Genomic DNA, 9300 nt, shown 5'->3' with positions numbered 1-9300 from the left:
GCTGCCTTATCCTGCATGGGCCAAACAAGCCGGGATAGAGACACTAGCTTCAGATTCACTCCAGTGCTGCTGGAACTGTGGACACTGCAATGATCTGCGGTGCTGCCACAGCTGACCTGGAGCCAGGAGAAGTGCTGAGAACATGGAGCTTGCAGGCTCCAGGACAGAGGATGAAGCAAGTACTTATTTTGGGAGGCAGGCTCTGCCTGTGGGTCCATTGACAATGCTCCTCTTCTTCACTGGTACAGAGATTGCATCAGTGCCCGCAGGCATGGGGCCAAGCTGTCCAGGCACCACAGCCCCAGGCAGGTCCCACAGCAGCAGAGGCTGCTGCACTGGGTCAGGGAACATGATGCAAGGCAGAAACTGGACAACCTTTAGACCACAACAGCTGCCAGAGCCTGCCAGAATTCAAGAAACATTTGGACAATGCTCTCAGACACATGGTGTGATTTTTGGCGGTGTCCTGGGCTGGGCCAGGAGTTGGACTCGATGGTCCTTGGTGGGTCCTTTCCAACTCAGAATATTCCATGATTCTATGAAGCTGTGAGTCTTTGGCTCCAAGGCACTGTCCTTCCAGGGTGGCCTGCCTGTATGTACCCAGGAGATGATGTGAGGAGCCTCCAATCTTACACCCACCTCTCCTTTCCTCAAATACACAGAACTGCAAACTCGGACATCAGACAGGTCATGCCTACAAACAAGGTCCAGAAAACAGTGGTGCAAGGAGGATGGGCACCTCTTGGAGCCTTCTACTCACTGGGCACAGCTATAATGCCGCCGCACTGGGAAAAACTCAGGCTAGAGAAAGGAAAGTTGCATGTAGTTTGCACAGCGAGCAGGGAGGAATCACAGCACACATGCTTCCCCACAGAGGGGACCGATACCTGCCAGGGCTTTTGGATATTCTCAGCAGACAGTGTTCCTCTGGGCTGCTGTGTGCCTGAGCCGAAAGGCCCAAGAACTCACATGCAACAACAAGCTGCTGCAGGACATTTCACACAGATGCATCTGCCCCTGGAAGTCTAAAAACAGACCAGAGACTTTACTGGCTCTTAGAAGTATGTCAGCCTCAGCGACATGACTTTTCACTACCAGCAGGAGCTCACCACGTCCATTCAGAGACCGAAAGCTTCATGGAACAGCTGGTAATTGGTGCTTCCTTTGTTCATAGGTAGGTCAGGACAGTTGGACTAACCCTACATCTCAGATGGTCCCAGCCAAAGCCCTGCAAAGCTCTTCCTGCATATTTCCATGCACTGAAGCTGTTGCTTTAGAAAAAAAAAAAAAAAAAGAAAAAAAATTTTAAAAAAATCAAACCTTTCAGCTCAGAAAGCTGAGCCAAGGGAGAACAAGGCTGCAGAGGCCACATCACTGGTCCTGGCCCTCTACTTCAAGTTCAAAATTCAGTCTGAAGGACCAGGCAGAAAAGTTACTTGAAGCAGCTCCTCTGCTTTTATGTGCTCATGCAACCTGAACAAGAAGTTTACATCTTTGCTGCTAATCTGCATTTTCCAGTCATTCACGGGGCGAGTGAAGCCTCACACACAGAGAGCAGCCCCAGACCTTGGCTGCAGATCCAGCCTGCTGCCCCACGAGCTGTGCTTTGTCTGGCCAACTTCTTTACAGTCAGTAAAATGGCTCTGCAATGGCGCAGGCTAAGCGCTTACGCCTAGCTCATGCCACCCTCACATACTCCTGCCATGATGGCTTCTTTTCCAGATGCGCCTCTGTGTCGGCTATAAGGACACCATTCAGTGTCCCACTCTGCCTGGGCAAGGGAACACAACAGCTGTTTCACAGGGAGGTCACTACAAAACACTGAGTGGCCCAAGAAATCCTCCTTTCATCAGTCCATGCAAGCAGTTTGGAAGCATTTGTTTAGCCTTACTGTTGCAGCGGGAAGGCACAGCCTGCCCACGCCAGGGCAGGGGTCAGCACAGGCTGCCCTCACCCTGCTTTCTCCCTTGTTTGGGGGGTGAGCATGGGGCAGGAAAAGCCTCAAACAGCTTAGAATAAAGGTTCAGTTGGGCTTCTTTTTCAGTATGACTTTTTAGAAGTGAAAGGCCAAAGGGAAGCGAAAATACCACAAGCCAGGGATGCCAAGTGCTGGGGGTTAGTACTGCCACTGCACAGCAAACCACTCCTGGCAATTTATCCCTGCCATCAGCAGATTGCTGGAAAGCTGGCTTTCAAGTGCATGGCAAGGAAAGGCAGACCAGATCCCACAGTCTCAGGTCTGCTCCTTTGCAGGCTTCTCATTATTCTCACTTTGGTCCATTTCTCTGGATGCTCAGAGCAACAGCCTGTAAGAGCAGGACAAAACAAGGAACTTCCTAGCCTGTCTGAAAAGCCAGTTTATAATTAGATCGACTCACATTTTCCACTCCTCCAAATTCAGAGCTTGTTACTAAGTGCGCACTGAAAATGCCACATTCTCTGACTCGGTCTTGCTGCAGAAAAAAGATAAGCTTCCCCCCAGCCTCCCACCACAAATCTTATCAGCTCATCGCTCAGATTGCAGTGTGACAGCTAAGCAAAGCCCTGCACGAGTCCTCCTTTGCCTGGACCTGTTCCAGGCACTGCCATTTATCCCCATGTGCTCCGCTGTAAATAGTGGCTGTTGCTACACCTCCCAGTTAGTCTAAGCAAACTGGGGACTCCAGGGACGAAGTGAAGCTCAAGAGCTTTGACACAGAGAGCCTTTTAAGATACCCCACTGGATGGCACATCCCCTCGGGAGTGCTCTTTGCTTGTCTTCTTTCTTTGAGAAATGCCACAATAAATTTCACATTCCGTTAAAATGCTTTGAAATAAAGATCATTGCAAGAGGGAAAAAAAAAAGTAAAAATCAGTATTTTGTGGTTTTCTTCCCTGAAAGCAAGTGTGCCTTGACACTGCAGGCTCATGGCTGGCATCCAGTCCTTGGCTTCAGGGTCGGAGCAGGGTAGACGCATGCAGTACAACACAGCCCGGACAGCAGATACCCATGTCCTGCAACCCAATCACCATGGATCCTGTTTATAAAACAAGGTTCCTGAAGTCTGATGAGAGCAAAGCTGTTTGATAAAAGCCACTTTAGCAGACAGCAAATCGAACAACCATTGGAAAATCAGGCTCCTGCGTGGAAAGTTTAAGTGCTGGACTTGGCAGTGCTGGTTACTGGTTTGGCTCGATGATCTTAAAGGCCTTTTCCAACTTAATTCTATGACAGCAAGACTCCTCTTTGCCCAGATGGATATTCAATACTCCAATAACCCCAAACCCACTGCATTGTGCTGCACTGTGTAAGACAGCTGAGTGAGTTAATTCAGTCATTCTAATCACTTTGCCACCAGCTACGTTTGCTGACCGCGACAGCTTCCCAGGGCCTCTGCTACATGTTGTATCTGTCTTCCCAACAGAGCCCTGGTGAGAACGTGCACTTCAAACTCCAAAATAATCAGGAGCTAGGAATAGTAAAGCCTTAGCTGTGCTCACCTGAACTCCTTAGCACTGGCTATGAACCCACAGCAGATCTGCTCCGTGGGATCCATCCCACACCGAACTCTACCAGGATGAAGGCAGGTCAGCAGCTTTACATGATCTTCAAGGAAGACACAGCAAATTTCCTGCTCTTGCAGGGATGTGCCTTGGGAAGCAGTGCACACTAGGAGTTTCTCTCCTTCCAGCATGCTTTATAGACCCACCTTTAAACAAAAGCCATTAAACTGCATGTTGTTACATACTGTGGGTATACGCATGTAGGATATCAGAGTGTGCAAGGGCTCAAGTCTTTATGGGCATTGTATCCTTATATCGTATCTTGGCTTGTGGGAGGACAGAGAGCCACGCTTACTGCAACAGCCACCATCCCAAATCGTGCGCCTCATCCCATATCCTCTTCTGGGACCTCAAGGCCTGGAAGCAGCAAAAACTACCCATCTGGATATTTCAGCTGATGGGGAGATGTCTGAGCCAAAGCAAAGCACACATGGAAAAGCAAAGGATCATAGGATATATCAAACAAGGTTATTTATAGAAGAGAAAAGGAAGTTTTGGTGCTTTTATACAAGGTTCTGGTAAAATTTCATCTAGTGTTTTGTATAGCTGTGGTCATGCAAACATAAGAAAAATAAACTCAAGCTGGAGGAGGTACAGAAGACAGCTGCAAAGCTGAGGGGAGGGAAAGAAAGCTTATTTTATGATAAAGACTAAAGAGGTTGGCTTGTTTAACCTAATAAAATCAAGATGGGGAACATGCCTGTCACTTATAAATACAGATAAAGGAAGCAAATATTATGAAAGTAGAATTGATATAAGCTAAAGGGCAGCACATATAAATATTTCTAGCCATCTCCAAATTTAGGCTAGAAGCTGCATTTTTAATCAGAGCAGCCAAATTCTGGAGCAGCTTCAAATGCAAGTGGCAGGAACAGGAAATCCAACTGGTCTTTGACCTGAATATGATTTGTTCTTCGACAGGACACAGCTGAGAGGTAACAGGTCAGACTCCACACAGTTCTCAGCGGAAATAGGGTAAGGAATCAACAACTGGTGAGGGTAGCAGCACCAACACCCACAGTCATCCAGTCCCAGCCAGCACCTGCCACGAGCCTGTGGAAACCTGCACAGCCTCGCACTACCTGTCTGCATGGCAAGGAGGCTTCATGACATGGGGAGAATAAGTGTTTTAACCCAACTCTTGCAAAAATGCCAAGGTTTTGGTGTCAAACACAGCAGAAAGGGCTGCAAGGTGCCTTTTGGGAAGGCACAGCCAGGAGCTTTAATTTCCATGACACCTTCAGACAGCAGGAGAGTATCTTGCAGTGAGAAGCCTTGCTGTAGTGAGGAAGCTGGAGGACAGCATCTGAACCAAGCTGCTGCCAAATTCAACAGCTAGAATACCTAAAGCTGCAGCTACCCTTCAAAGGTCATGACAATGCCTCACCAAGGCACCTGCTTGGGAAAACAAGGCACAGGGACAGTGAGTTACCAAGGCCACAACCCCATGCTGGCAGCTGGATCTGAGCAACATGTAAACAAGCCTCTGAAATTAAGACACGTGTCAGTTTTTTACTTCTTTTCCGAGCAGCTTGAGCGCATTAGAATAAACTTGCCTTGTCCTTAACCATAAAATCTCACCTGTTCTCCAGCTGCTTGGGGGTGGCAGGGAAACACTGATGACTGCTCTCAGGAGCACATAACTGACTGTGCAGGAGTGCATGCCTGCGGGGCACTCCTCCGCCACACTGCAGATGCCTGGCATTGTTTCCATCCCACAAACAAGTTTGCAGAGAAAAGTGTTTTGTTTACAGCTGGCTGGAATGTGCTACCAAGCAGGAACAGGGTCTGAAAAGGAGCTTCAAGGCAATCTCCACCACAACACAAACTAAGCCTAGAAAAAAATTGGTGGGAATCATCTAGAAATGAAGCAATCATACCTTCTCCAGACTCCAGTGGGAAGCTCCTGCAAGACTGGGTACATGAACTGTCAGCTGCTTCTTTTTTTTTTTTTCAAAATTAAATTATAGCCAATTTCTTTGAAACTTAAGTGGACAGAATATAGGCAACCACATCTCACTGTAAACTCTGACCCACCTCAGAGGGCATAGCCCTTATTCTTTCTTAGTAGAGTTTAAGAACACCAGTTAGCAAGATCTGGAAGTATCATGCTTTTACTGCTCCAGCTGAGAAATGCAAGGCAGCCTGAGAAAGAGACGAGAGCAATTTGCCCTGAAACTTTCCAGTGAAACAAAAATGTACCCCAGCACTCAAAATTGCCTACGCAGTTCTCACTAGCTAGGAATCAAAAACCCATAGCAAAGGTCATCTGTGCTTAGCAGCCAACAGGCATTCTCTGCAAGGAGAGCCCTTCCAGAGACAGCAGCTAAGTGAGAGCCTGCTGCACTTTTAAAATCAATTTCAAGGTGAACAGATGCAACATGCAGTTGGATAAGCCCAGGGTCAAGTGTGAAAATCGCTCCCGGCATTTGCTGAACTACACAATCAGCATCTGCTGGGTTCTGCTCCAGCCCAGTCCATTCCAGGCTCTCCTGGAACATTGATGTTAGCCAATACACCTCACACCAACATGGCAGAGGTATTGTCCGAAGCCATCAGGTGGGGTGGAAATAATCTATCAGGATTTTCCTGCAGCTACTCTGGAGGGGAGTTACTCTGGGGCTACTCTGTCACAGGTGAGTTCTGTGCCAGGAAAAGACAATAGAGGAAGCTGCAGTGTTATACAAACACTGACAATTATTTCTGCAATCAAAGTAGCTACTAGACAACACCAGAACAAGCCACTGGGATGCAAAATCCCAAACCAAAGTTATCCTTTCTGTGACCCAAGATCTTAGGCTCACTGCACCCACGTGGGCTCTGGCAGCCCAGTGTACAGGTGCCCTGTACTCTGAACACAGGTGGTGGGCAATGCTGGGCAGATGCCTGTGCTGGTTTGAGCTGAAGTAGAGTTAACTTTCTTCGCAGAGGCTAGTATGGGGCTATGTTTGGGTTTTGTGCAGAACACAGAGTTGATAATGCAAAGATGTTTTTGTTATTGCTGAGCAGAGCTTACTCAGAGCCAAGGCCTTTGCTGCTTTCCGTACTGCCACACTGACAAGGAAGTTGGGGATGCATGGGAGACTGGGAGGAGACACAGCTGGGACAGGTGACTTAAACTGACCAAAGGGATATTCCATACCATAGGACATCATGCTCAGTATATAAGGTGGGAGGAAGAAGGAGGAAGGGGAGACATCTGGAGTGATGGCGTCTGTCTTCCCAAGGAACTGTTATGTGTGATGGGCCCTGCTCTCCTGGAGATGGCTAAACACCTCCTGCCTTTGGGAAGCAGTGAATTAATTCCTTGTTTTGCTTTGCTTGTGTGTGCAGCTTTTGCTTTCTCTATGAAACGGTTCTTATTTCAACCCATGAGTTTTTGTAGCTTTTACCCTTCTGATTCACTCCCCCATCCCGTTGGTGGGGGAGTGAGTGAGCGGCTGCGTGGTTCTTGGCTGCTGCTGGGGTTAAACCACGACAATGCCTCAGTCACCTCAACAGCACTGAGACCAGCCCAGCCCCTTCTCCAACTCCAACTGCCCTCCTCCTCCCCATCTGACCCTCTGTCAACAACAGCTGCACTCTTCAGATTTTCTGTCCACTCCTGGCACATCGCAGTCTGGCACCCTCACTGGAGCCAGTGGGATCATCTATCTGGATTGGGATAACTGTGTGCCAGCACACAGAGCTAAACCTGCCTTCAAGCAGAAGCTGAGATGTCAGACTTACTCTCCGTCTCCCTCTGATCTTCTGAGACATAGCAGAAGTGTGCCTTTTTATAATGCTTTCTAAAAATGGGGTTTTAAAACTATTATTCAATTTTGCTCTTTGAAAAATAATTCCTGAGATTGAAAGAACAGAATTTTCTGAACTTCACATGAAGTAAACCCTCCCAGGAAAGGACTAAAGATGAGCACACCTGTGTTCGGCTCCTCTGGGCTATTCTAACACTCTCCTGCCATCAGGACTGATTCCAAAATTCAGTTTTCAGGTGTCTGCAGTGCCAGCAGTTTGAGGGTAAGTCAGATAATGGGAAAGACTCCCATATTTCCCAAGAGAGTGAGGACAGGAAAGACTGTGTCACAGGCAGCCCACAGCTCATCTGGCAGAACAGGGCCTGTTTGTCTGGCAGTGTTTTGTTACCACAATGAAGCAAACTTCTCAAGCCTGTGCAGCAATTCCAGGGAATCTGTGGCTCCCCAGATCCCTAGGCAACATCCCCTCACAAATGTGCCACAACTACTCACAAATCATTCCAGGGGCAGAGCCTCTCACAGTTTAAATACAGCCAACAAAATATGACTATAATCATCCCCGAAGAGTCTCTTCTCTTTTTACACAAGAAAATAACTTTGTATTGACAGGAGGACGTTATTTTTTTTAAAAAAAAGAAATCCTTCTCCTGTAGTCCTACAAAACCTTGAGGCTGTTTCCCAGCCACCCTCATGACCCAGCCCATTAGTGGGGTGACTTGCTCAACTCCTGCACAAAACAGAAAACGAGCCTCAGAGAATGTCGTTTCTCACCTGAACAACTTCTCCATTGGAAGCAATTAAATCCGTGGGGATGGAGACTCTGAAGTAGCGTCCCACCACTGCAGAGCTGTCTGGTATGCCCACCACAGCTGGCACAGTCTCCCGAAGGTCTGAGAGCACAGAGTGCATGGAAGCCTCCAGCTGGTTTTCCCAGTCCCGAACCACTTCTGCTGGCTCACTGGGCCAGTGGCAGTGAGCAGAGGCTGCCAGCAGCAGCATGGGGAGCCAAGTCCTCCCCAGGAAAGGGGGCTGCAGTAGGCATCCAACAGTCATTCTTCCTGGCAGCCTCAGCAACGGTGCTCCACTGGAAAGGGGATCACAGGGAATCTGCAGGCACTGCAGCAGAGGCAGGGTCCACCAGTCTTTCACAGCAGCCTCATCCTAGGAGTCCTGGGAACCTGGTTGGATATAGGAGACCTATGAGCACATTAATTATAATACCCGAGCCAGCTAGCCAACACACGTAAACCTTGCAACGGGCAGAGGGCTACCAGCCACACAGCCCTCTGTGCTTCAGCTTTTTGATTTAACTGCAAGTTACCACTACCATTAAATAGAGCAAGAGCTTCTCAGCTTCTGTTCTGACATACAGCATCTTCAGAGAAAAAAGATCCTCCTGCTTTTCCATATACACAGCTGTGTTTCTGCTGTTCTGGAGCCACAGCATCTTGAGATAGTTACAGGTAGGTATGCAGGGCAGATACAAAGGAAGCTGAAACCAAGCACAGTGATAATAGTTGACCTTTCAAGGCAAGCTGAAGTCAGGCTGGGGGATCAGTGGATTTAAATGCCAGTTACCTAGGAGGAAGATCCCAAGAAACCTTTGGAGTACCAAAGCTGCCATCCTGATGGCTTGATAAATGACAGATGTTTCTGCTCCTCTGATTCATGAGCCTGGTTTTCAAGCCAGGTCTCATCTCAGGTCCAGCTTTTGGTATTAGAGTGTTTAGACTTGATCAGGGGGCCCACAATATGCACCCCCAGATCAGACTGGAGCAAGCTACACAACCTGCCATCCAGCTCCCTCCTGCATGCTCAGCTTGCCTGTCGCTTCACTCTGACAGCACTTCTCCACTCTCTCCTTCACTTTATTGTTTCCCTATTTCATTTGCCCCGCACCATCCCCACCCCTCTGCTCTCCTGAATTACAGGTCTTCTCTGTTCCTTTGGTGCATTATCCTTTGCTTCCCTAGCTGCTTCTTCATTCAGACTGTGTTCAGCC

General features: G+C 48.2%; 1 protein-coding gene across 1 annotated transcript in view; it reads right to left on the bottom strand.

Moving 5' to 3' along the window:
* The window catches only part of DAG1 (dystroglycan 1 (dystrophin-associated glycoprotein 1)), a 15884-nt gene extending 7509 nt beyond the window's left edge, over positions 1–8375 (bottom strand). Inside the window, exon 1 of the mRNA XM_009074477.1 lies at positions 8070–8375. Within this exon, the coding sequence (XP_009072725.1) occupies positions 8070–8351 (282 nt within the window). The 5' untranslated portion in view covers positions 8352–8375. The remainder of the gene's footprint in view (positions 1–8069) is intronic.
* Positions 8376–9300: the final 925 nt, after the last annotated feature.

This window comes from Acanthisitta chloris, unplaced genomic scaffold, assembly GCF_000695815.1.
Source record: "Acanthisitta chloris isolate BGI_N310 unplaced genomic scaffold, ASM69581v1 scaffold18605, whole genome shotgun sequence".
NCBI lineage: Eukaryota > Metazoa > Chordata > Aves > Passeriformes > Acanthisittidae > Acanthisitta > Acanthisitta chloris.
Note: the sequence above shows the minus strand (reverse complement) of the source record. Positions and strands in the feature narration are given on the sequence as shown.